The sequence below is a fragment of the Nerophis ophidion genome, linkage group LG05 (assembly GCF_033978795.1).
Source record: "Nerophis ophidion isolate RoL-2023_Sa linkage group LG05, RoL_Noph_v1.0, whole genome shotgun sequence".
Classification (NCBI taxonomy): domain Eukaryota; kingdom Metazoa; phylum Chordata; class Actinopteri; order Syngnathiformes; family Syngnathidae; genus Nerophis; species Nerophis ophidion.
The window spans coordinates 1,738,677-1,765,603 of record NC_084615.1 but is presented as its reverse complement, the minus strand read 5'-3'; the positions used below and the strand labels follow the sequence as shown (position 1 = coordinate 1,765,603).

Sequence of the window (26,927 nt, the reverse complement as noted above, 5' to 3'; positions counted from 1 at the left end):
TGCTAAATTGCAAGACTATCAATGTAATGATAAAAGATTATTCTCAAATTCACAGGATTATCGTATTTTTCTGACTATAATGGCACACTCAAAATCCTTAAATTTTCTCAAAACTTGACTGTGTGCCTTATAACCCGATGCGCCTAATGTACGGAATCATTTTTCCTGTGCTTACCGACATCGAAGCAATTTTATTTGGTAAATGGTGAAATAAGTGTGACCGGGAGATGGCAGTCAGACATAAAATATACGTGTAGAGTGAAATATGAGTCAAGTAAACTACACCAAAATGTTATATGTTCCATTGAAAATATAGAACATTACACACGGCGCTCAAAAATCCATCAAAATGTTTTAGTATGACTTTGGTAAGCTATGAAGCCGCTTCAACATGCAAGTATTTTTATGGTGTGTGTGTATAAGCTAAGACATATTACTTGGCATTTTGTTTCGCAATATTATGCAAAATAAACTTTTTTTACCTTCTGGTACCTGCTGATCTGTATTTGGGATCTGCATAAGTCCTGAAAATTTGCGCTGTCGTCTGTGCCAACATCGTAATCGATAAGCTTCTTCTTTTTCTCTATTTTCTTGTTATGGGACATTCATCCTCCGCTGTTGCCATTTCTAATATAAAGTAGTGTAAAAAGTAGGGATGCACCGATTAATCGGTAACCGAATATATTCGGCCGAATATGGGAAAAAAAGCCACATTCGGCCTTTGGTGCAATGAGTTAAAAAGAAGGTCGAATAGTGGCGTGTGACGCAATTTTTTGACGCGGTGACGCAATCAACTAACGTGCAGTGACGCGGTGACGTTGGGATATGTTGTGTACCTGTATAAGTGTATGAGGTTACAAGCACACACTTATTGAGATTTAGTGGGGCCTCTGTTTACATTATTAGCCTGTTGTGTAGGCTACCTGTATAAGTGTATGAGGTTACAAGCACACACTTAATTGAGATTTACTTAAGCCTTCTGTTTACATTATTAGCCTGCTGTGTAGGCTACCTGTATAAGTGTATGAGGTTACAAGCACACACTTAATTGAGATTTACTTAAGCCTTCTGTTTACATTATTAGCCTGCTGTGTAGGCTACCTGTACAAGTGTATGAGGTTACAAGCACACACTTAATTGAGATTTACTTGAGCCTTCTGTTTACATTATTAGCATATCTAACGTGGCTAAGCAGACTTTTGCCAAAAGGACAATTCATTTGATTTGGGTTTATCCACTTTAATGCACTTAATTTTTTTTTGGAATGCATGTTTTGTTTGAAGGCCTAATATAAATGAAAAACTTTGTGCTTTTGAAAAGCAAAGGCTACTGGATTATTAAAAAAAATGTCAATATTCAATAAAAAATTACTTTATTTGAAAAACATGTCTAAATATTTATTCTAGGCTATTTATGCAATATAAAAAAAATTGTGAAAAACTACATTCATTATTCGGTATTCGGCCTTCGGCCAAGCGTTTAAATTTTATTCGGCTTCGGCCACAAATTTTCATTTCGGTGCATCCCTAGTAAAAAGTTCTTACTTATATCTGTCAGTAAACACGCCATGAAAACGCTAAAACATACTGGTGTAGTTAGTGTACATAATTCACTCAAGGAAATTTAGTTTTTAGTGAGTTGCGGTCGGACCTATTTTTCACGGGACACATTTGTTGCACTAGTGAACAACGGACAATTTTTCACGGGACACATTTGTTGCACTAGTGAACAACGGACAATTTTTCACGGGACACATTTGTTGCACTAGTGAACAACGGATGAGGAAATGCTGCTCCGTTATTGATTGAAGCAAAGTCTCAATGTCATTAAAACAGTTGGTGCCATCTTTTGACACTTCTTCCACTCCCGTCTTTGCACGCACGCTACACAGCTACACCAAAAAGGACAGAGAAAAGACGCTGCCAAAGGTGAGCCACGTAAATAAAACCGCCCACAAAACGGCGCATTCGGAAGCAACTGTCAGAAAGCGGCTTGAAAATGGTCTGTAAAACATATAATCCATGTAACATTTTGAGCAAAGAACCACCATTACATGTTATGTAGACCAGTGGTCCCCAACCTTTTTGTAGCCGCTTGATAATTTAATTTGATTTAATTTTTATTTTTATGAATTTTTTAGTCATGAAAAAGATAGTTTTTTGGGGTTGGTGCACTAATTGTAAGTGTATCTTGTGTTTTTTATGTTGATTTAATTAAAAAAAATTAAAAAAATTATAAATTCTTCTGCGGCCCTGTACCAATTGAGCCGGTGGTTGGGGACCCCTGATATAGACCACAAGGAAGTGTTTTACATTTAGAAAAAAAAAATATGACCCCTTTAACGCGCCCTATAATTCGGTGCGCTTTTGTATGAAAATAGACCTGATTAGACCCACTCATCGACAGTGCGCCTTTTAATCCGGTGTGCTCTATGGTCCGTAAAATACAGTATTTTTGTTTCTCTTTATACATGCTCATTTTTGTATTAATCTGCAAAACCATTAATCCCTCGCCAATTTGCTAAATTGCAAGTCTATCATTGTAATGATACGAAAATTATTCTCAATTCCACTGAATTAATGAAATGAAAAAATAAAAAAGTGATAGTGCTTTCATACAGACACTATACAGCATTTCTACACCCTTTAATGATCAATATACAGCTGTATGTACTGTGGAATAAAAAGAGTGATTAGACATTACCTGAACCCCACGTGGGTCAAAGAAATCTCCACAACTGCTGGAAATTTTAATCCCCTCTTCACAGTGTCACCTATTACTTAATTGAATTTGATCAAAGGCAGGTGTTGAAAACAAGGTCGGTGTAATTTGCTGCCATACAGCAGGGCTCTACCATGGAGCCTCCATATTGAACGGATTAAAGGAATTACAGCATCAACTTTGGCCTGCAGAGAGTCCCTGTGGCAGCTGTGTGCTGGAGTGTTGGTAAATAGACATGTTGGCAGCAGTGGGCTCCCAATCTGCTGGGATGACAGTCCAGGTGTCTCTTGGGACTTGTAGTGTCAGGCTGGATATCCATGTCTGCCTGGTGATTCTCTGAAATCCCCCAGGGGACCCAAAGGAACAATTGATATTCTCTGTTACTTAGTACAGTTTTGGCAATTCACATTAACAGAAATGGAACATATTGGTTGGCAAATCGGTTTGCAGTAATTTTGATGCGCCGCCTATCATTCTATAATTGTGTGCAAATGTTTAAAATAAATAAGTATTTTTATGGCGGCCCACCCTAAACGTATTGCCCTTCTCAACAAGCACCGGGTGCTGTTGTGCATCCCTGCCCCATTTAAAAGCACTCACAAGCAGCTCCGTCTTAAAACGTTCATAAAAAGGACCAAAAAGCAATCAAAAGTTTTTTTTTGTAGACTTGATCACATTTTTTATTTTGTGTTTCTTAGTTTTTACTCACTCTGCAAATGACCGATTATGCAACTGTGACAAATACATCCTTAACCCCACCAAAGTGCTCAGTTTGCGCACCAAAACATACAGCAAAATATATACAGCAGTGTACTTTATAGTAGGGCTGGGCGATATATCAATATACACGATATATCGCGGGTTTGTCTCTGTGCGATATAGAAAATGACCATATCGTGATATTCGAGTATACGTTCTCACGCAGTTGCTTTTAGCTGCATGCCTTTTTTCCTATTTCTTCTCTCTCCTTCACACAGACACATAAAACAAGCGCACCTTCTTACATACGTCCCGCGTGCAACGTCACACGTCCTCCCCGAGCAGAGAGGTAGCGGCATGAGTAGCATTAGCTGTGGTGCTAACGGGGTTTTGCGAGTGGTAATACGAGAGAGAGGGGGTGCGAATCCGGTAACAAGTGGAGGAAGAATTAATTCCCAAGTGTGCATCGTCTGGCGGTGGTTTGGCTTCAAGTGGGAACATGTTGGAACATTTATACGGCAGAAGCGTTGCTACCAAAAGTAGCGGCACTGCTAATTTGTAGCATCATTTGAAAAGTCACCCGCTAGATAATGAAGAGTGCTTCAAACTACATTTCAACATCTCAGTTCGGTGCCACAGCCACAAAATGCTGAAGCAACAATTTCCACATCAACACTGTGGAACAGTGGTTCTCAAATGGGGGTACCTGTACCCCTGGGGGTACTTGAAGGTATGCCAAGGGGTACGTTTTTTTTTTTTTTATATATTTTAAAAATAGCAACAATTCAAAAATCCTTTATAAATATATTTATTGAATAATATTTCAACAAAATATGAATGTAAGTTCATAAACTGTGAAAAGAAATGCAACAATTCAATATTCATTTTTTTGGACATGTCCCATAAATATTGATGTTAAAAGATTTCTTTTTTTGTGAAGAAATGTTTAGAATGAATTTGATGAATCCAGATGGATCTCTATTACAATCCCCAAAGAGGGCACTTTAAGTTGATGATTACTTCTATGTGTACAAATCTTTATTTATAATTGAATCACTTGTTTATTTTTCAACAAGTTTTTAGTTATTGTTATATCTTTTTTTCCAAATAGTTCAAGAAAGACCACTACAAATGAGTAATATTTTGCACTGTTATAAAATTTAATAAATCAGAAACTGATGACATAGTGCTGTATTTTACTTCTTTATCTCTTTTTTTCAACCAAAAATGCTTTGATCTGATTAGGGGGTACTTGAATTAAAAAAATGTTCACAGGGGGTACATGACTGAAAAAAGGTTGAGGAGTACTGCTGTAGAACAAACACAATTTGATATGCAGGTCATTTTTATGTGACACTTATTTAAATATTTTGTGTGACATCATGTACAAGTGCACCATATTAGTTTTAAACTATTGTAATGGCGTTCTGTACAAAAAGTGCACTTTAATTTAGTGTTGTTTTTATGTCATCTTAGTGACATCTTGCACTAAAGTGCACTAATAGCTTGTTTTAAAATGTCTCTGACAATCTTGCACTTTCGGTTTTGGAAATTACATGAACGTTTGTGTCATTGCTTAATAACTGTTTAGTAAATACAGTTTTGGTCAATTGACTTAGTTGTGATTTCCTTCTCTGTATGAAAGTTTAAAATGATCATATATTAATGCAGAATGAAGAATAATAGCTCGGTTGGTAGAGCGGGCGTGCCAGCAACTTGAGGGTTCCAGGTTTGATTCCCGCTTCCGCAATCCCAGTCGCTGCCGTTGTGTCCTTGGGCATGACACTTTACCCACCTACTCCCGGTGCCACCCACACTGGTTTAAATGTAACTTAGATATTGGGTTTCACTATGTAAAGCACTTTGAGTCACTAGAGAAAAAGCGCTATATAAATATAATTCTTTTCACTTAATGTAGATACATAGAATACTGCTGTGATTATATGTATCAAGTGTTCATTCAAGGCTAAGGCAAAAATAACGAGAAATATATTGTGTATCGCGATAAGGCCTAAAAATATCGAGATATTAAAAAAAGGCCATATCGCCCAGCCCTACTTTATGTTAATATATATGCCCGTCAGGCATTAGAAAATATGTTATTTTTAAAATACTGTAAATTAGGATTCAAATGATCTGTTTATTTTCATGCATGCCATTACATGTTTATTGCTATTTGTGTGTTGTCAATCTGATGTGCTTATTTGTTCTCCATAGCTGAAAGAGGTGAACTCATCCACGATCCTGTCTGCCATGTTCTCTTATGTGTGGCCAAAGGACAGACCTGACCTCCGGGCCCGTGTTGCCATCTCCCTGGGCCTACTCGCTGCAGCCAAGGTACAACCTTGACTATTAAACAGGATCGATCTTTATGTTATACAGTACACACATGTTTATCTTCCAGATACCATTTTTTAGATGTCTTCAAGATTGATTGATTGATTGAAACTTTTATTAGTAGATTGCACAGTTCAGTACATATTCCGTACAATTGACCACTAAATGGTAACACCCAAATACGTTTTTCAACTTGTTTAAGTCGGGGTCCACGTTAATCAAATCATGGTAGATCATTCAAGCATATTGTACAGCTTAATAACATGCCATCAAATCACATTAGTATTGGAAAAAAAATTGAATGAACAGATAAATAAAATCCATTCCAGAGAAAATTATTGGCATCACGACTAAGCTTTCTCTATTTACGTAACTCACGATGGCCTTGTGCTTTATTCAGTGTACAGATATAAAATGTGACCTTTAAGTCAATATAAAATGAATGTGCTAGTCCTTGGTTCTGTTGAAACTGTTGCACATGTCATCGTCTATTTGGTGGCTGAAATTATTCCAGGCTTTACAAACCATTCAGTGCATCCAATACACCTTTTTGCATTCTGTCAAACACTTGAATGTGATCTGTATTGGGGATATGTGTATCTTGTAATGTTTGTCATGTGTTGGGATTTAACAATAACTGGCAACAATGATAACCGCGGTAAAACTTCCGACAGAACTAAATTTAAATGAACGAAAAACTGTGATTGATAACTGCACTTGAATAAACTGATGGACTGACAGGCGCTAGCTCGCAAGTTTGAATGCTAATACGAAAAAAACAGAGACATTAATGTTTTTCCCCTTTTAAAGGCCTACTGAAATGAGATTTTCTTATTTAAACGGGGATAGCAGGTCCATTCTATGTGTCATACTTGATCATTTCGCGATATTGCCATATTTTTGCTGAAAGGACTTAGTAGAGAACATCCACGATAAAGTTCGCAACTGGAGAGAAGCGCTGCCTGTACCGGAAGTCGCAGACGATGACGTCACATGTTGAGGGCTCCTCATATATTCACAGTGAATTTAATGGGAGCCTCCAACAAAAACAGCTATTTGAACCGAGAAAACAACAATTTCCCCATTAATTTGAGCGAGAATGAAAGATTCGTGTTTGAGGATATTGATAGCGACGAACTAGAAAAAAGAAAAAAAAAACGGGATTGCAATCGCATTGCATTGAGATGGATTCATCTGTTTTTAGACACATTTACTAGGATAATTCTGGGAAATCCCTTATCTTTCTATTGTGTTGCTAGTGTTTTAGTGAGTTTAATAGTACTTGATAGTCGGAAGTGTACGTCCACGGCCGGGTGTTGACGCCAGTGTCTCGGGGAAGTCGACGGCAGCTGTACGGGAGGCACAAGCTCAGCTGATATCCGGTAAGAAGCGACTTTTTAACCACAATTTTCTCACCGAAACATGCTGGTTGACATTTGGTAGGGATCCATGTCCGCTCTGATCCATAGGAAAGCTTCACCTCCGTGAATTTTAAACAAGGAATCACCGTGTGTTTGTGTGGCTAAAGCTTCCCAACTCCGTCTTTCTACTTTGACTTCTCCAATATTAATTGAACAAATTGCAAAAGATTCAGCAACACAGATCTCCAAAATACTGTGTAATTATGCCGTTAAAGCAGACGACTTTTAGTTGTGTGTGTGTGCAGCGCTCATGTTCATAACAGCCTGTGACGTCACACGTACATGTCATCATTACGCGACGTTTTCAAGAAAAAAGTCCCAGGAAATTTAAAATAGCAATTTAGTAAACTAAAAAGGCTGTATTGGCATGTGTTGCAATGTTAATATTTCATCATTGATATATAAACTATCAGACTATGTGGTGGCTAGTAGTGGCTTTCAGTAGACCTTTAAAGGGGCCATATTATGATTTTTTTTTCTTCAGGATTTAGAACACTTCCTTGTGGTCTACATTTATTGTATTGGTTTCAGAATAGGTTATGTTTAACAGACTGTTTTCAAGCCGTCTCTTGAGTATTTGCGTTTTGTGAGTGGTATAAGTTATGTGCCTCCACTTCGACTGCATGCCATGTTGTAGGTTTTAGCGCTTCCATATGCAGTTTACGAACAGATATAATTTAGAACTATACACTACTTGGTATTACAAATAGAAACAGCCGAGGATGCATGTCATGTCTGCCACACAACAAGAAGACAGAGAAAAGAAAGGAGCTTATTGACAACAGCATCAGACTCCAATTGCGGACTTGCGCAAAGGACTTCGGGTTAATCTTACCACATATGAAGATATCCGCTGACGTCACACTTGGGAATAAAATCCCAAATTGGGCAAATTCCAAACGGCTCGTTTGGGGGAAGTATTATGGAAGGTGAGATTGTTTTATGAAAACCTTCGCCAAGCCTCCATGGGTTAATTTCACATTTTAGGGACTTATGCAGATCTCAAATACACAAAACAAGTACCAATAGGTAAGACAAGTTGGTTTTGCATAAAAGATCCCCTTTAAGAAACGACATACCCCAATCCAACACATTGCTGTCTTTGTAAATATGCTATTCAATTGTGCACATTGTACCTACAAGCTCTGCTCTCTTTGTGTGAGTGATCGATGATTACGAGTCAAAGGTGAAGGCTTTCCTCCATACTGCCAATATACCTGGGGCGTGGCTAGTGGCGTGATGGGTTGGCGTGGTCAGCATGATGCCATCATATAATTTGCATCAAATGCTATGAATCATATATTTTATTTAAAAAGGATAAAAATCTGTTGTCTCTTGTCACGGCGAAAAATAGTCCTTTGTAAGGAGAATAACTTGCCATGGCTTTGAACTTGATATATCCATAAGGTCGACTTTCTTTTGTCCGTCTTTGCTCGCTTGTGGCTTATCAGTAGCAAGTGAACTGCAGCCAAGTTCCCCTCACTACGGCACGGCCCGAGTGTTAAAATGGACGTGTTTGTGATAATCGCCCGTTAAAAAAAACAAGTCCCGTTATTGAAATTTATAGTTAACACGTTAACTTTGATAGCCCTAATAAATAAGTAAATAAATATATATATATATGTATATGTATATATACATATGTATATATGTATGTATATATATATCTATATGTATATATCTATGTATATCTATATGTATATATGTATATATCTATGTATATCTATATGTGTATATCTATATGTATATATCTATGTATATGTATATCTATATGTGTATATGTATATATCTATGTGTGTATGTATATATATGTGTATATGTATGTAACTATATATATATGTGTATATATATATATATATATATATGTATATATGTGCATGTTTTCCGCTGACTTGAGGCGTCGCCAAGTTTTTTTTTTGTTTTTTTTGCCCCGTTTAGTAGTCAAAACTCAGATTTCCTTAGACTTAGACTTCCATTTTATTGTCATTCAAATTTGAACTTTACAGCACAGCCCATCCATCCATTTTCTACCGCTTATTCCCTTTGGGGTCGCGGGGGGCGCTGGTGCCTATCTCAGCTACTATCGGGCGGAAGGCGGGGTACACCTTGGACAAGTCGCCACCTCATCACAGGGCCAACACAGATAGACAGACAACATTCACACACTAGGGACCATTTAGTGTTGCCAATCAACCTATCCCCAGGTGCATGTCTTTGGAGGTGGGAGGAAGCCGGAGTACCCGGAGGGAACCCACGCATTCACGGGGAGAACATGCAAACTCCACACAGAAAGATTCCGAGCCCGGGATTGAACCTTGACTACTCAGGACCTTTGTATTGTGAGGCACACGCACTAACCCCTCTGCCACCGTGAAGCACAGATAACAACAAAATTTCGTTACATAAGCTCATGGTAGTGCAGGATAAAAAAAGCAATAAGGTGCATATATAATTTAATAAATATATATAAATAATATATAAGTCTATATGTAAAATATATGTAAATATATATAAATAAATAAATAGATTACTGTACAGATAAATATATTGCACTTTTTCACATGCGTCCACAACACCAGGGGGAGCTCCACAAACCACGTTAAACCCAGATTCCCATCTAACAAAGGTCTTAACTCATTCTCTTTCTATGCCACATCAATGTGGAATGCACTCCCAACAGGTATAAAAGTAAGTGCATCTCTATATTCCTTCAAAAGCGCTCTAAAACAACACCTCCAGGCAACTTCAACACTTTACTAATACCCTCCTCCATTCACATCCCATCTCCCCGGATTATAAACAACTCAAATGTACTTCTAATGTATATACTTGTTCTTATGCTATGTGAACTCACTATGTTCTCTGCTGGCTGTACATATCCTACTAAATAAGACCTACACTGTTTCAATGTCCACATTTCTCTGTTGATGCAATTGTTGATGACTGAAGTACTGATATCAACCAAAGCTCCTCATCCCACCCCCCGGATTGTAAATAATGTAAATAATTCAATGTACATACTATGATGATTAACTTGTGTGATGACTGTATTATGTTGATAGTATATATTTGTACCATGAATTGATTAACGTGGACCCCGACTTAAACAAGTTGAAAAACTTATTGGGGTGTTACCATTTAGTGGTCAATTGTACGGAATATGTACTGAACTGTGCAATCTACTAATAAAAGTATCAATCAAAATATGGATGTATGTTATATTGTCTTTTTTATTCCAGCTGATTAATCCATTTTGGGGAGAGTTGAGGGGATAATTTAATTATGATGCGTTCAAGAATCTTACAGCCTGAGGGAAGAAGCTGTTACAAAACCTGGAGGTTCTGCTTCGGAGGCTGCGGAACCTTTTTCTAGAGTCCGGCAGTGAAAACAGTCCTTCATCGGGGTGGGAGGAGTCTTTGCAGATTTTCTGAGCCCTGGTCAGGCAGCGGCTTTTTGCGATCTCCTTTATAGGAAGAAGAGGAGTCCTGATGATCTTTTCCGCCGTCTTCACCACTCTAGAGAGACTTCCAGTCAGAGGCATTGCAGGCTCCAGTCCAGACAGATATGCTGTTGGTCAGCAGGCTCTCTATAGTGCCTCTGTAGAATGCAGTGAGAATGGGGGGAGGGAGCTGTGCTCTTTTCATCCGACGCAAAAAGTGCATGCGGTGCAGAGCTCTTTTGACGAGCTCCAGGTTATATTGTCAGTTATCTGCACCCCCAGTAACTTGGTGTTGCTTACCATCTCCATCGCTGTGCCGTTGATGTAGAGTGGAGCGTGGCTGGACTGGTTGCCGCCCCTTGTCCACACGCAGACGCATACTTTTGTCTTTAAAAACGCAGACTTTTACAAACGCTGGCCCAAGTGTAGGGTTCCAAAACTCTCCGCGTAGCCTATGCGCGTACACGGCACAACCTGGGACTTGTGATGGCGTCACGGTTGTACGCCGTCATTTCCAAGCTCAACAACACTGCCTTGCTGGCTTTAAACACATTATAAGAGGACTTAATGGATGTTTAAACGTAAACATGCTGCTCTTTTCACTCAACATTAATAAAAAAACACATCAAAAAGGGCTTTGTGACACTCCCACTGGCGCAAATGGCAGTCAGCTGTTTTGGATAAGATCGCTGTGGAACTTCCACCTGATGGGACATCTTTGACAGGAAAGATGTAACATTATCTTATATTTTTAGTCCTTGTTTAACGACAAATCTTAAAGTTAACTTACGTGTCTTGCTTCCATGAGCCGGGCGCAACCGCACTCTCGTGTAAAAAGCGACCAAGCGACTAAAAACAACAATGTAAAGTCCTCCTTGTAGTGTGTACTGATGTTAAAGACAATATACACTTCATTACGCATGTAAATATATCACTATATCCATGATTAAATGCTTTATAATTCCATGACAGTTTTGCAACAACACACGCACATCTTTGTGCTTTATATAGATACTTAAACATGCGAAATGGTTTCCTTGGCTCGTTAGTGCGTGCTGATGTTAGAAATAATGTACAGTTCACTGCACATGTAATACATCACCATATTGCTGAACATGTTATAATTCTATGAGTGTTGGGTTTCAGCAGCACAGGCGTTCATTAGCTCTTTAATAATGTTCCCAGGATTCTGTGTATGTGCTGGCTGGTTTTAAAGATAATGTACATGTCATTGTACATCAAGTATATCAAAATAAACACAATAGGAGGTGTAATACTGCACCAAGTCAGCTATTGCTGCTTTTTTCAGGCTTCTTAATCGGAAAAAATGTGAATGGCAGCAGATTTGTGTGTAGACATAGGCAGTTTTGAAACTACACTTGTGGGGATGAAGATGGTTTTAACCCTAAATATGTGTTTTTGAAACTCTCCATGTTCGTGTGGACATGGCCTTAAAGGCACTACCTAATCTACTTTTTATGTTTTACATAATGAAAACTGTTCTTATTGTTTTATTTTTGATCCTAAGAATATAGTTTTATTTTAACTTTCTCAGGGAATATTAATTTTAATGCGTTTTCATCACAAACATGTTATGATAGCAAAATGACTACTATTACTATTTTGCATGCAAATAATGCAATAAACTGTGTTGCATTCTTAAAATGTGAAACTGTTGTTGTCATTATTAAGTGGTTTGTCTTTTCACATTGTTTATGTATTGAGGGAACATCTTAACATGTATAATTAAACCTTAATTAAGCAAAAATATTGCTCTGGCCCGGCTGCACCAAATAACAATATAAATCCATTTTATACCATGAATTGATTAACGTGGACCTCGACTTAAACAAGTTGAAAACTTATTGGGGTGTTACCATTTAGTGGTCAATTGTTATGAATATGTACTGTACTGTGCAATCTACTAATAAAAGTTTCAATCAATCAATAAAGTCAAAATACAAATAAGGCAAGTATCCCACACTTCTCTTTTGTAAAGTAAATTTGTACAGCAGATATGAGCAATTATATCAACAATATGATTTGCCTGAGAAGCTGGACAGGAGGAAAAAAAAAATTAAGCAAAAATATGATTTATTACTCGATTAATCGATTGGGATATTCGATAGAATACTCTATTACTAAAATATTCAATAGCTGCAGCTCTATTATATATTTGTTTCTATGTATATATTTATATACATTTTTTTGTTGTTGTATTTTATATACATGCATCTGGTTGGAGGTTGATTGACAACACTAAATTGGCCCTAGCGTTTGAATGTGAGCATGAATGTCTATCTGTGTTGGCCCTGCCATGAGGTGGGTGGCGAATTGTCCAGGGTGTACACCGCCTTCTGTCCGCATGCAGCTGGGATAGGTTGCAACACCCCGTGAATCCAAAAGGGACAAGCAGTAGAAAATGGATGGATGGATACATATATTGTTTATTTTTCACACTGTAACGACCTGCTGTTGTTTATGTTCGTGTGTTATTGATGTTCATTGATGTTTCCCATGTTCGTAAACACATCGTGCCTGAATTGGCGGACAACAAGGAAGCGTTGTGTGTCTGAGACGTGGAGGCGGACGTTTGCGCATTGGAGGACATATGCCGAGTTGGGCCGGTTCTTAGCATAAGATTGGCAATAAAAGTAAAAATGAGCGTCAGACTTTGTGTGACTTCTTCTGCAGGCTACAATACATTATATTACTTTCATTTGTTTTTGGGGAAAAAAAACAAAAACAAAACTCATTTGTAAAGTGTTGAGACTTTTATTTTGCCGGGACAGGCCGCCACAAGGAATTAAGGGTAAACCTTGAAGTGTGTTCAAGGACCGCTGCACAGCCTAGGATGACAACGCCCGGCAGAAATAGTAAATCACAATAATAGATTTTATTTGTTGCACACTTTGCTTTTTTTTGGTAATAAATCCTGAAGTACTACAGTTCAAATTAATATTCAAAACAACAAAAGCTTTGTCTTAATAGTGCAACTATTTATTTGAGTTATTTAAAAAATAACTTGGTCAAAACATTTGAGTGTTTGTAAAAATACTTTTTGAGCACATTCAACAGTATCGCCTTAATGATAACTTTGATCATTTTGGTCACAATAATAGTGATATGAAATTTGTATATCGCTTCATCCCATGTCAGGTGAAATGTGATGAAACCTGTCATTACAGTAAAAGGTACTTTTTTTCCGCAACAAAAGCCTCAGGGTTACAAACCCAAGGATGGAGCTCAAGTGCTATCTCTCAAAGGCATGTCTTTGCAGAAAGCAGCTGTATTACTTGAAAAGTCTTTCTATACGTAATTACACACACACACACACACACACACACAAAATGTGCTTGTGTGTGTGTGTTTTGTTCGACGTCTTGTCATTCCTTCTTGTAGTTGCAGTACTGTTTGGTAAGTAGTGTAGTTAAATACGTACAATACTTTTATTGTGCTTCGATTTTGGCTTACACAGTATTGCAGTCATGACAGTATGGCCGGGTTGTTTCATTTTGATTAATCCTCCTCTCTGCAACCTTTTACTTTTATCTTCACGCGTGTTGTTTTTATTCTGTCCTTTTCAGAAATCCCCCAAATCACTTATTCTAACCGGTTTAGTATGAAGAAGCATTGTTGAACCCGTTCATTGGGACAACACATATTATATTAGTTATTTGTAAATGTTCTTAGGTATTCTGTGTTCTTTGTTGATTTGACCGATGGATAAACCTTCATGTCTCTTCATGGCTGCTTCCCTTTCACTGATGAACTTGTAACCACAAAGAATCTGATGTTTTTTCTCATCCGTCCATCCATTTTCTATCGCTTATTCCCTTTGGGGTCGCGGGGGGTGCTGGTGCCTATCTCAGCTACAATCGGGCAGAAGGCGGGGTACATATGTGCCAAATGATGGGAATTGGGTTGAAGGTCATGTGCCAAGTCTAAATGAAAGTAATCGTTGTGAGTACATAATGTATTTTGTACTGATGGTCTCTATTTTAAGCCTATTACAACAATCGGTTGGTCACAACTGCCAAATAGACTTGTCCTGGTATTATGAATCCTTGTAGTGTGTGTTAAAGGAATGACCACCCAAGTGTAACCTTTTATTGACTTATTGCCCAGTAAATGTATTAATCGTTTGTCAATTTGTTGAAAAATAAGAAATTGTTCCAATATCGGGCTGAAGTGACATATCAGTAGCTACATGCTGACAATACAATAGTCTCTGCATCTGGCACTTAATGAAATATAATTATGATTTAGTGATTAAAATGAGGGGACCTTTACAAGCCCAGTAATGTTAAGCTTTGGCTTTTTTGTGTTGTTGTAGCAACTAGCAAATGGCGTACAGGTATGGTTTGTTCTCGACATACTCAAAAGACTTCTTTTGTTTGAAAATAATACCCCAGTTTATAGAGTGTGACCCCTGTTGTGTTAATAGCGCTCCCATTACATTATGGCAGCTGACATGCTTCATATATACTGTATGCAATTACTTTAACTGATAGAAAGTTATGTTGGAGAGCGTTTGACAAGAAAATTCCAAGAACATGGTTGGAACTGAAAGTGCTTTGTCGCATTGCTCCTGTGTTCTCTGGCTGCTCTAATGTGTCACAAAGTGGCTAAGTTGACTCGCACAGCTATCCCCGTGCTTTTAATAAGCCTTACAACCCAATTCAGTTCCATTAGCACAGCAGTGCCAGTAAAGCAAGTCACCAAGAATCCACATGCATGCACTGACACCTGACAAGTACATATTTGTCAATACAAATGTGTACTTTGGGGAGTAAAATTCCAAACTTTCTTCCTTAGGGTCTGCCATGACATAGGTTGAACAATGGATTTGTTGGTTGGTGAGCAATTGAGTTATGTGGCATTGATTGTTGATTGGTTGCATTGAAGTAAAAGCCTAATATTTGACCCCAAACACTAATTTGTGATGCAAAAAAGAAAAAGATGCTGTCCGATTATCCACGGTGAGAAGTTGCACTCTGTCTACAAATATCTCCAGATTGTCTCAACTACTCCAGGCAGCGTTATTATGCTTATTAAAACATTTTTTTCAAGTTTATTGTTCTTCGGTCAATGGTCAACAAAGCAAAAAAAACAGTTGTACATTCATAGATTGAAAATGAAAAATGTTACAGACCGAAAGGGTTTAGGCTGAAGTTAAACACTTATTGCGCCTAACCCTATAAACAAATTCAAGTACAAAATAAACTTCCGAAAGTTATAAAAAGTCCTTTGCACAACATATTATAAATACACATTTTAAACAACATTATAAACAACATCATAAACAACATGAACGTAGTTCAATTTTATACACAGTACAGGCATGTGAAATATCCCTGTGTACATATAGACCTTTGCACTAATTATACATACAATATATACAAACAATTGTACTTCTATTATTATTTATATCTCATGTTTAATTTTTAATTAACATGGTCATTGAAGCAGGAGTTCAGCACCTTGAGAGAGGCACTCTCATATAAGAACTGAACATTCATTGTCTCAATAATCCATCTAGCAAATGTAGTCAAATGTCTGGTCTACAAATACAAAAATGTCACCAAACTTCTGGAAATGACGGTGTTTTTGAAACTATTTCCTTTTTTTTTTTTCCTCCTCCCCCCTCCGGCCTTCCTAGATCACCAATGTGACAGTGCCCTTCATGTTTAAGTATGCAGTGGACGAGCTTAACCAGATGTCGGGACACATGCTGAACCTGAACGATGCGCCAAGCACTGTGGCTACCATGGCAACGGCCATGCTGATTGGCTGTGAGTTTTAGACTTGTGTTGCCCTAGCAGGTGCCGTGCTCATCAGAGGGGACTGTGGGACTGCCTATTATCTCCACGCTGACCTTTCTCCACGCACTCACATCAATGCCGCAGCACAACCGCTGCCTTGTCTTCATTTTATTTACATTATGTTGTCTATATTTGAGACCACTTCTTTTTAATCCGCACATACAACACTTTGGACATTTTTCAGGGTTAACTAAATTCTTTCAAGGCAAATATTTAGACATCCATACATCTCTCTAGACTTTATGCTATATCTTTTTAAAGCAGGTTTTTAAAAGAGGCCAAGGATGTTTCTTTTTCCTCGTCCTGTTTGTATGCCTCAGATTTTTTTCGTCCAAAGAGAACTTGTGCATAAAAGAGGAGTCAGAGGTGAGGTGGAGCTCTACGATGAAGTCCTCTTCTGATTAAAGTATTTTTTTTCCCTGCACTGCTGATGAGAAGCGTACATACATGGGGAAGATAGTGACCCCACACCTACTGCAAGTCTCTCTGTGTTTGAGTGAGATCAGCTTAGATACACCGTGTAGCCACTTATTTTAATGAGTCCACTTAGGTCTCTCTCAGTAGTGCTGGATGAATAATTGGAGCGCATGAACAGGATTCCATGCTGGAGGAATCAGAATAAAAAGAAGAATGCACGAGCCGCTGTTCCGGAATAGAATTGTATTTTTTGCACCCTGTCTGCAATGCCCTGGCGCTGTGTCTTTGGTGGGGTGTGTAATTCTGCTGAAAGGGTGGCCCTGTGCTCATCCTACCTTGTCAGATGTCGACACATTGTTCATTTGATGAGTATTCCTATTTAACGCCACATTACTGCTCCACAAAGACTGGTGGGATGGAGAAATTATTGTCTGACTCGCATACAACAACCTTTATGTGGCTGTGAAACCACCATAAGAAGGTCAGGTGTTATTCAAACACAGATTGATAATAGTTTGTGACAGTCAGCCTCCTCAATCTCCTATTTTTTTTTTTTTTTAATTGTTTTTAACTAAAACGGTCACAATTTTATTCGTTCTCACAAAACGGTGAATTTTAAGACGACTCAGACTTTGACAAACTTTATGGATCCACAAGGAAAATTGTTCAGTCACAAAGGATGGAAAGGATAATACACACAAGGGCACAACAAAGTGGGTGAAAACAAAAGGTATAAAGTAGACAAAAAAATGTACCATGGTAGCAATATAAAATATAACATATATGTAATATTTACATATTATATATATAAGTACAGCACAATAATGTCAAATGGCATTTGATGCAGGTTACTTTGTCAGCCAGGGTTCTAATCGTGCCAAGTGAAAATACAATGTCATATTACGTTTGAGGATACCAAGCCAGAAAAGACAAACATAAACATAAAAGATAGCTCTAGCGTACACTTGTGCTGTACATATAATTCAGTCTCTAATTTGCAGCAATAGTCCATTTTCTCGGTGCCCTCAGTCTCCTCTTAAATAGTGTATCCTTGCCATATCTCTGTCTTAATGGTGACCATAGTTTCTTTTCATAACACCCAGTCCTGCAGTTTGAACCTCCTGCTGCTTTTCACAGCCGCTGTGTTTAACCGCCTGTGTCCTCTGCTATCCCAGATGGCTGCTCACGAGCCTGTGCAGCCCTCTTCAATGAGCTTCGAAACATGGTTTTTGGCAAGGTGGCCCAAAGCTCCATCCGACGCATCGCCAAGAACGTCTTCCTCCATTTGCACAATCTGGATCTGGGCTTCCATCTCAGCCGCCAGACGGGAGCATTGTCCAAGGCCATCGACCGTGGCACCCGAGGCATCTCCTTTGTCCTAAGTGCCCTCATCTTCAATCTGGGTCCCACTGTCTTTGAGATGGGCCTCGTTAGTGCCATCCTGGTAATATCTGTTTGGAGATCTATCTTAATGGTGTTTGTGGTGTAGGAAAGGACACTCTTAATAGTCTGTCTTTGGAGAATGTTAATATTTCAATACGTAGCACCTTTCATTGCCTTGACACACCTTGCAGCAGATTGTCAGGAAATTAATTCCAGGATATTGTCTCATTTTCATTAGATGAATCCCCGTGTTCTTTGGGTGGCAACCCGCAGCCCATTAGCAACGATGATGAATCCCAAAGCTTTTGTCGCAGCTTAATGTCTTCCTGTAGAGTATGCCTCCCCACATTGGCACCACTAAAAGACTGGCTCAGCTATAGCTTTGCCTTATTATTCCACTCTGGACCATAATGTCAGCTGGGCTGTAATGAGGACAAACTCCATTGCCCAAATAGCTAAAGCATTAGCACGATTAGTTCTTGTAAGTTTCTCCTCCATTTGTAACACTATTTCAGAGTGCAATGGTCACTAACGCCGCACTCTCACTTGCGACACCAGCAATGGAGCATGTTGGTCTGATGTGCTTGCTTGACTCTGTTTCATGGGGCTCCTACGTTACGGTACGTTAAATGCATTTTCCTCTACCTGCTTTTTGTCCTCTGCAGTTCTACAAGTGTGGTGGCCAGTTCACGGCTGTGGCCTTGGGTACATTATCCACTTACACCCTTTTCACCATCCTCATGACACAATGGAGGTACAGTAATGATGAGCATGTCCAAACTACTGTATTCCAATATGCAGCTTACGTTATTTCCCCATTGTTACAGATCCACTACCGCTTACAGCAAATATGAGCAAAATACGGCCTGCGGGCCACATGCGGCCCATTAAGATATTCAGTCCGGCCCGTAGGAGTTTCTAAACCATTTTTTCGGACCTTTGATATCAAAACTGTAGCTGCCATTATGATGTGCAGTGCTGTTTTTAATTACTGTAAGTCTTGAGCTGTAGAAGGTATTTCAACAGGTGAAATCTTCGCTTTTGGGTGATATAGGAGTTATTACGTCACAGCAGGTCAGACGAGCAGGGTTGGTGGCAATGTTCCCTCTAATGTTTCATGTGTGTGAGCAAACGCACAAACTCCCTGAGCATTCAGTGGAGCACAGGTGAGCAACATCAGACGTACACACTGTGGCCACACCTGTCCCAGACCTAACATAACAATTTAAATGTTTTATTCAAATTATTTTCTGATATAAGTGATTTTGCCCTCTTACAATGGCAACAACAAAAAACATATTTTCATGAACTATGTGCTAGTATTGTATGTCTGGCTGCGGGTCCTGCCTTTAAAAGAAATGTTTCCCCTTTCAGAGATTACTTTTAGTTCTTGTAACTTTCTGTCCGTAAAATACATCTTTTTATTAGCATTTATGAAATCTAGTGACAATATTTCGTGAATAATATCCTTAGAGTAACATTCTTAAAAAATGGCAGTAAAAAAAGCCCACATTTGATTTAGGAGTCAGAGTGTTACAACCTGGCATTTACACATTGTGTGGCATTGGGGTTGTCCGACTTTTTGTGTGGCCATAAACGCAACACTGTCTCTGTGCCATGAGTGCTTGTGTTGGTGCAGGTGAGAGAGTGACGGAGGACAAAGTTGGTTTAAGCCTGGTTTGTATGGCAGAAAAGTACACGTTTTTTATAGATAAAAGTTTGTTTTACTCATGTTTTTGGTGTGGTTACAAACAGTTTTGCTCAATAAAGTGATTGATGGAATTCCTGTCCGTAAAGTGTCTCGACAGACGATAATTGAATTGTGTTGACAAAGATTGTTTTTATCATCGGGGCCAGTCCTGTTGTCACTTGTCACTCATAGAGTTGCATTGCAAAATCATACAGAATAAATTGTAATGTTTTTATTTTGTTTGAAGTTCAGATGGGATTTTCAATTTCCTGCGCGACATGAATTTGCTGTGCGCAGAGGACAGGTGAGCAGTGCGCAATTGGTAGGCGGGGCTTGTTTTCAGAGCAGACAGCCTGAAATTGCGTGTCAGGAACAGATGCGGAAGCAGATTGATACAACAAAGTTCTGCGTAAAAGTGATACTATATAAAATTGTAGGTGTTAATTGCACATTACATTCATATATTGCTGTTTTTTACATTTTTGTTTTGCTTGATTGTAAAAGTTGTCTATCGAGGAACTTGTCTGAGAAGTAAAAGGGGTGCGGCGTTCATATGTTCTTAATATTCAGAGTTTTATTGGTTATAGTTAATATTGTAAATCCATCCAGCCATCCATTTCCTACCGCTTATTCCCTTTGGGGTTTCGGGGGGCGCTGGTGCCTATCTCAGCTACAATCGGGCGGAAGGCGGGCTACACCCTGGACAGGTCGCCACCTCATCATCGCAGTATTGTAAATCCCACTTTCTTTATTTTAATGCACATCGTTGTCGCTTATTGAAGTCTTATTAAAACATTTTGATAGATTTTTGAAGCGCTGTGTGTAATGTTTTATATTCTCAATGCATCATTTACAGTGTTGGGTTAGTTACTGAAAACCAGTAACTAGTTACAGTTACTAAATAAATAAATGATAAATGAGTTGTACTTGTATAGCGCTTTTCTACCTTCAAGGTACTCAAAGCGCTTTGACACTACTTCCACATTTACCCATTCACACACACATTCACACACTGATGGGGGGAGCTGCCATGCAAGGCGCCAACCAGCACCCATCAGGAGCAAGGGTGAAGTGTCTTGCTCAGGACACAACAGACGTGACGAGGTTGGTTCTAGGTGGGATTTGAACCAGTGACCCTCGGGTTGCGCACGGCCACTCTCCCACTGCGCCACGCCGTCCCTAGTTACTTTATTTCAAAAGTAACTCAGTTACTTACACCAAAAAGTAATGCATTGCTGTGAAAAGTAACTATTTAGTTACTTCTTTTTTTTAGGTCCCCCATTTAATGCCTTTTTAGCCTTCATTTCAGTACTGTTATTGCACTGGAGAATAATACAATTTGTTCATCAACTTGACATGCATTTGCATCACTGAACTCTGCTAAGCAATGTGGTCTACATACAACACACAAGGACAAAGATATGTTTCAAAGGGCCAATTTATTTCAGGCCTTAGCGAATTGACAAAAATATTTTAAATACCGTAGCTGTAACATAACTAAATTGGCCCTATTGTGTGAATGTGAGTGTGATTGTTGTCTGTGGCCCTGTGATGAGGTGGCGACTTGCCCAGGGTGCACCCCGCCTTCCCCCTAAATGCAGCTGAGATAGGCTCCAGCACCCCCTGTGACCCCAAAGGGGACAAGCGATGGAATTTGGATGGATTTTGGGTGTCCCATTCAGTAAAAAACTGTAAAATTCCTTTCCGTTTTTTTTTTAATTGGTCTTTCGTAACGTTTTTAGAACTATATTGGACATTGTGACTTTTGTTATTAGTGTCCCTGGAAAAAAAGGGACCCAGACACACATACTGGACAGCAGATTTTTACAGCCGAATGTGTATATGTCATCTATACACATTGATTACCCCCCTCCCCCCGACACATTTTTTTCTCTGAAGTTAAAATATTTGCCCAGCTCTGGCTTACAGCAAAGGTGTGCATAGCTTACAGTTACAATATGGTACATCACATATTTTCGGTTTCTAATTACATGTCCGAAAACGAGTAAAAACAAGCATAGCTTGTTTAATCCTACTCCTTGTCCGTTTCATAGCAATTTCTAACAAAAAAATTTTTAAACTTCCCATACTCAATCTGTTACCAATACAAATAGATAAATACAATAATGATAATAAATAATAATAATAAACAGCTGGCATAGGCTGCAGCGACCCTGCGACCCAGAAAAGGACAGTAAATATAAATTGGATGGATAAATTATATATAAATAATAATAAATTAATAAATAGGGTTCTCGTAAATAAATAGTTGTGGTTCACATAATGAGATGAATAGGATTTTCATCCCCTCTTATCAATCATATGCATATGATCAATTAAACAAAAGGTTAAGTAGAGTATAAATGGCCCCCACGTGTTTGCATTCTTCTGTATTTGTCACTCGTTGGAAAACCTTTGGACACCCCTGGCTTCCATAATGAGAAAAGTGATCTCATTGCTTGTTTCTGCACACAGGACCGGCTTTCGCATAGAAATGAACAAAGCAGACAACGAAGCAGGCAACGCCGCTATTGACTCCCTCCTTAACTACGAAACTGTTAAGGTGAGATCACATGTGTGTCAATGCACACAAGTGTATACACATGTGCCTAACCCTATTTCAAACTCCTCCTTTCGCCCCTCTTTTCTTTCTTTTTTTCTTTTTCTACTCACTTGGGAACAGTCTCCCAATGTAGGTCTTATAGTTACCAAAAATAGGTGTTTTTAGTCCGATTACTAACAAGCCATTGTATCTTAAATTTGAGTGGCACATTGCTTATGCTGAATATAAATGCATGCATGTATTTTAATAACCATCATATTAAGCAAAAACACATGTAGTCACACTTATAGTGTAACAAACGCACCCAAGTTCCCCGGGTGTCTCTGCCACTATGCTAATTAAGGAGTCACGGGTGGGACCTGATATTCAGCTTGGAATGGTTAATACAGTAAATAAACACAAGACAGGTGTAACTATTAGCCACAACCCCACTAGGCTATACAAACCCCGTTTCCATATGAATTGGGAAATTGTGTTAATGTAAATATAAACGGAATACAATAATTTGCATATCCTTTTCAAGCCATATTCAGTTGAATGCACTACAAAGACAAGATTTTTGATGTTCAAACTCATACACTTTGTTTCTTTTTGCAAATAATATTTAACTTAGAATTTCATGGCTGCAACACGTGCCAAAGTAGTTGGGAAAGGGCATGTCAGTTGAATGCACTACAAAGACAAGATTTTTGATGTTCAAACTCATACACTTTGTTTCTTTTTGCAAATAATATTTAACTTAGAATTTCATGGCTGCAACACGTGCCAAAGTAGTTGGGAAAGGGCATGTTTGCCACTGTGTTACATCACCTTTTCTTTCAACAACACTCAATAAATGTTTTGGAACTGAGGAAACTAATTGTTGAAGCTTTGAAAGTGGAATTCTTTCCCATTCTTGTTTTATGTAGAGCTTCAGTCCTTCAACAGTCCGGGGTCTCCGCTGTCGTATTTTACGCTTCATAATGCGCCACACATTGTCGAATGGAGACAGGTCTGGACTGCGGGCGGGCCAGGAAAGTACCCGCACTCTTTTACTACAAAGCCACGCTGTTGTAACACGTGGCTTGGCATTGTTTTGCTGAAATAAACAGGAGCATCCATGATATAGTTGGTTGGATGAAAACATATGTAGCTCCATAACCTGTATGTACCATTCAGCATTAATGGTGCCTTCACAGATGTGTAAGTTACCCATGCCTTGGGCACTAATACACCCCCATACCATCTCAGATGCTGGCTTTCGAACTCTGCGCCTATAACAATCCGGATGGTTATTCTCCTCTTTGTTCCGGAGGACACCACGTCCACAGTTTCCAAATATAATTTGAAATGTGGACTTGTCAGACCACAGAACACTTTTCCACTTTGCATCAGTCCATCTTAGATGATCTCGGGCCCAGCCAAGCCAGCGGTGTTCCTTGGTGTTGTTGATAAATGGCTTTTGCTTTGCATAGCAGAGTTTTAACTTGCACTTACAGATGTAGCGACCAACTGTAGTTACTGACATGGGTTTCATGAAGTGTTCCTGAGCCTATGTGGTGATATCCTTTACACACTGATGTCGGTTTTTGATGCAGTACCGCCTGAGGGATCAACGGTCCATAATATCTTCGCTTACGTGCAGTGATTTCTCCAGATTCTCTGAACCTTTTGATGATTTTACGGACCGTAGATGGTAAAATCCCTAAATTCCTTGCAATAGCTCGTTGAGAAATGTTGTTCTAAAACTGTTCGACAATTTGCTTACAAAGTGGTGACCCTCACCCCATCCTTGTTTGGGAATTACTCAGCATTTCACAGAAGCTGCTTTTATAGCCAATCATGGCACCCACCTGTTCCCAATTAGCCTGCACACCTGTGGGATGTTGCAAATAAGTGTTAGATGAGCATTCCTCAACTTTATCAGTATTTATTGCCACCTTTCCCAACTTCTTTGTCACGTGTTGCTGGCATCAAATTCTAAAATGAATGATTATTTGCAAACAAAAAGATGTTTATCAGTTTGAAGATCTAATATGTTGTCTTTGTAGCATATTCAACTGAATATGGCTTGAAAAGGATTTGCAAATCATTGTATTCTGTTTATATTTACATCTAACACAATTTCCCAACTCAAATGGTAACGGGGTTTGTATTTAATATATCACAAATGAATCCCGCATAACAAACACCTCCTCCTTCCCGTCCATATAACCCGCCAATATAAATCAAACACCCGCTCAACACACACAATCCTACAGCCCAAAATACCGTTCACCTCCCCAAAGTTTATATCACACAAATATTCTCCCAAAGTTACGTATGAGATGTGTGCACAGTGGCACGCACGTATGGGCAAGCAATCAATTGTTCAGAAGCCGCAGCTGTGTACTCACGGTACCGCGTCTGTGCGTCCAACTCAAAAGTCCTCCTGGTAAGAGTCCGTGTAGTCCAGCTTCTCCACAGGCCAATGGTAAGTCACAGAAATAGTCAAAAATGAGGACACTTCCACAAAGTGGCCCCGTTGTAAAAACGCTGTGACTGACAGGTGCGTCTTCTACTTCCGCTTCCACCTCCGCCTCCGCCCGGTCTGATAGGCCTTTTATATCCCCACATTCATTTAAGTTACATTTTTTTATTATTGACATTATTTAATACACCTGTAACAGTTTCATATTCATTAAATGGATGAAATAAGTACATATAATTACCTTCCCAGCTGAGCACAAGTTAATATATTTATTATACTTAGATGGAGCCCTATGGCCATTACAATAGGTGCTATGCAAAGGCATCAAGGTACAGCTTGACCCAGATCAGTTGAGTCACTTCACACATTTTTACATAATTGGTCTTAAAACAGAAACATTGATTGTCTTCAATGAGTGCTGGCCAGGAAGTCAATATCTATTATGCTCCCTGTATGTGATTGTGGGGTGATTAAATCATCATTTAATGATACTCCACTAACCGTATCTAAGCAGATGGCTCTTGATTTCTTTGTCGAAGGCCCTCATTTGCAAGATTTTTTATTTAAAACAATTTACAACATTATGATTGCGCCAAACACTAAATGCATCCATAGTCAAATACAAATAAGGCAACAAAAGAAGTATCCTACACTTCTCTTTTGTAAGACAATTATGTACAGCCAATATGGGCATCTACGTACATCAACAATATGATTTGCCTGAGTGGCTGCACAGGACATGTTAAAAAAAAGAAAGAAAAAGATTGCCCCTTTTGAAGGTGTTGATCAACAGGAAAAATAGTTACCTTGTTAACTCTTGAAATTACCGCAATGCTTATTTCTATGTTACAGTGAATACAATGTTGAAATAATTGGTATCCAACTACTGGTTTAAAAGTTTCAAAATCAATGCAACATTTATTATTAAGCATGTATTGAGTTTGTCACTGTTTTATTGACCCATTATCATATACCCCTATTGTAGATACTGTATCATTTGATTGTCGGCCCGTGTGTTTTTGCTTTCCATGTTGCTTAAAATATTCTTTCTGGTTTGGAAAACCTACATTTTTGCCTTGTTCTGTCTTGATCCTGTTTCTCTGCATCCTCGATGTGTATGCACACACACAAAACAATCACCACGCTAGCAGGTTCCAGAGGCTTTTTGTTCATTGCTCCAGATATATTTTGGTACTCGTGCCATTTCCTTTGCTGTTATTTTGTGTTCTGTTTTCGTTTTACATTTTGTTCTGTTATTTTGTGTCATCTATGTCAATGTGGCCAAATTTAGCATCAATCTGAGCTGTGAGTGCATATGTAATTAGATCTCCGCCCACTCAGAAATCCGTTCCACTTTAACAAAGGGCTAGATGAGAAACCTGAATATGGTGCCTTGCGCTGCTTCTGTTTGTTTTTGTGCTGAATTCCCCTCTCTCTGTACAACAACCCCCCACTCGGATCCCCTGCTTTTGCCTATATGCCAGTCTGTGGTACGTCCTCTGCTGCACAGCTGGTAGCTAACAGATCGCCCACTTTGGCAAAGCAGAAAAACAATAGAGCAACTAAACAAACAGTAGTTTTTGTCAGTCAGCGGGTAATTGGTGCCCAAATGAAGGAGGAAGTGTGTTATTGTAATAGTTTTATTTGCTGTATTTAAGCAGTGGGCTTTCAGCAGATTGATGACACTTAGCTGTTTGCAACTTGCTCACTGTTGCATTTTCAAACCAACAAATATAACAAGAACACCCCCAGCTAGCTTATGTTACCATTAGTGGTTTAACAAAACATGTATTTTTAAATGGTCTGTATTTTTCACAATTACTAAATATATTGAATAAAACATCGGTCGTCCACAAGCGGTAGAAAATGGGTGGGTGGACATCAGTTTGTCTGTCCGAGGAATGCGTTTGGCATTCAAGCTTGTCACTCACTTCTGTCTGGGCCACATGTGCTCAGGGAGTGCTTGCATACACACAAAAGCAG

At 38.8% G+C, this 26,927-nt stretch overlaps 1 protein-coding gene across 2 annotated transcripts in view; it reads left to right on the top strand.

The window, feature by feature from the left end:
• The window catches only part of abcb7 (ATP-binding cassette, sub-family B (MDR/TAP), member 7), a 72,208-nt gene that overhangs the window by 12,847 nt on the left and 32,434 nt on the right, over positions 1 to 26,927 (top strand). For both annotated transcript variants that reach the window (XM_061899675.1, XM_061899674.1), the window contains exons 4-8: positions 5,638 to 5,757; positions 16,280 to 16,412; positions 18,035 to 18,303; positions 18,908 to 18,996; positions 22,408 to 22,495. In XM_061899675.1, the coding sequence (XP_061755659.1) occupies positions 5,638 to 5,757; positions 16,280 to 16,412; positions 18,035 to 18,303; positions 18,908 to 18,996; positions 22,408 to 22,495 (699 nt within the window). The remainder of the gene's footprint in view (positions 1 to 5,637; positions 5,758 to 16,279; positions 16,413 to 18,034; positions 18,304 to 18,907; positions 18,997 to 22,407; positions 22,496 to 26,927) is intronic.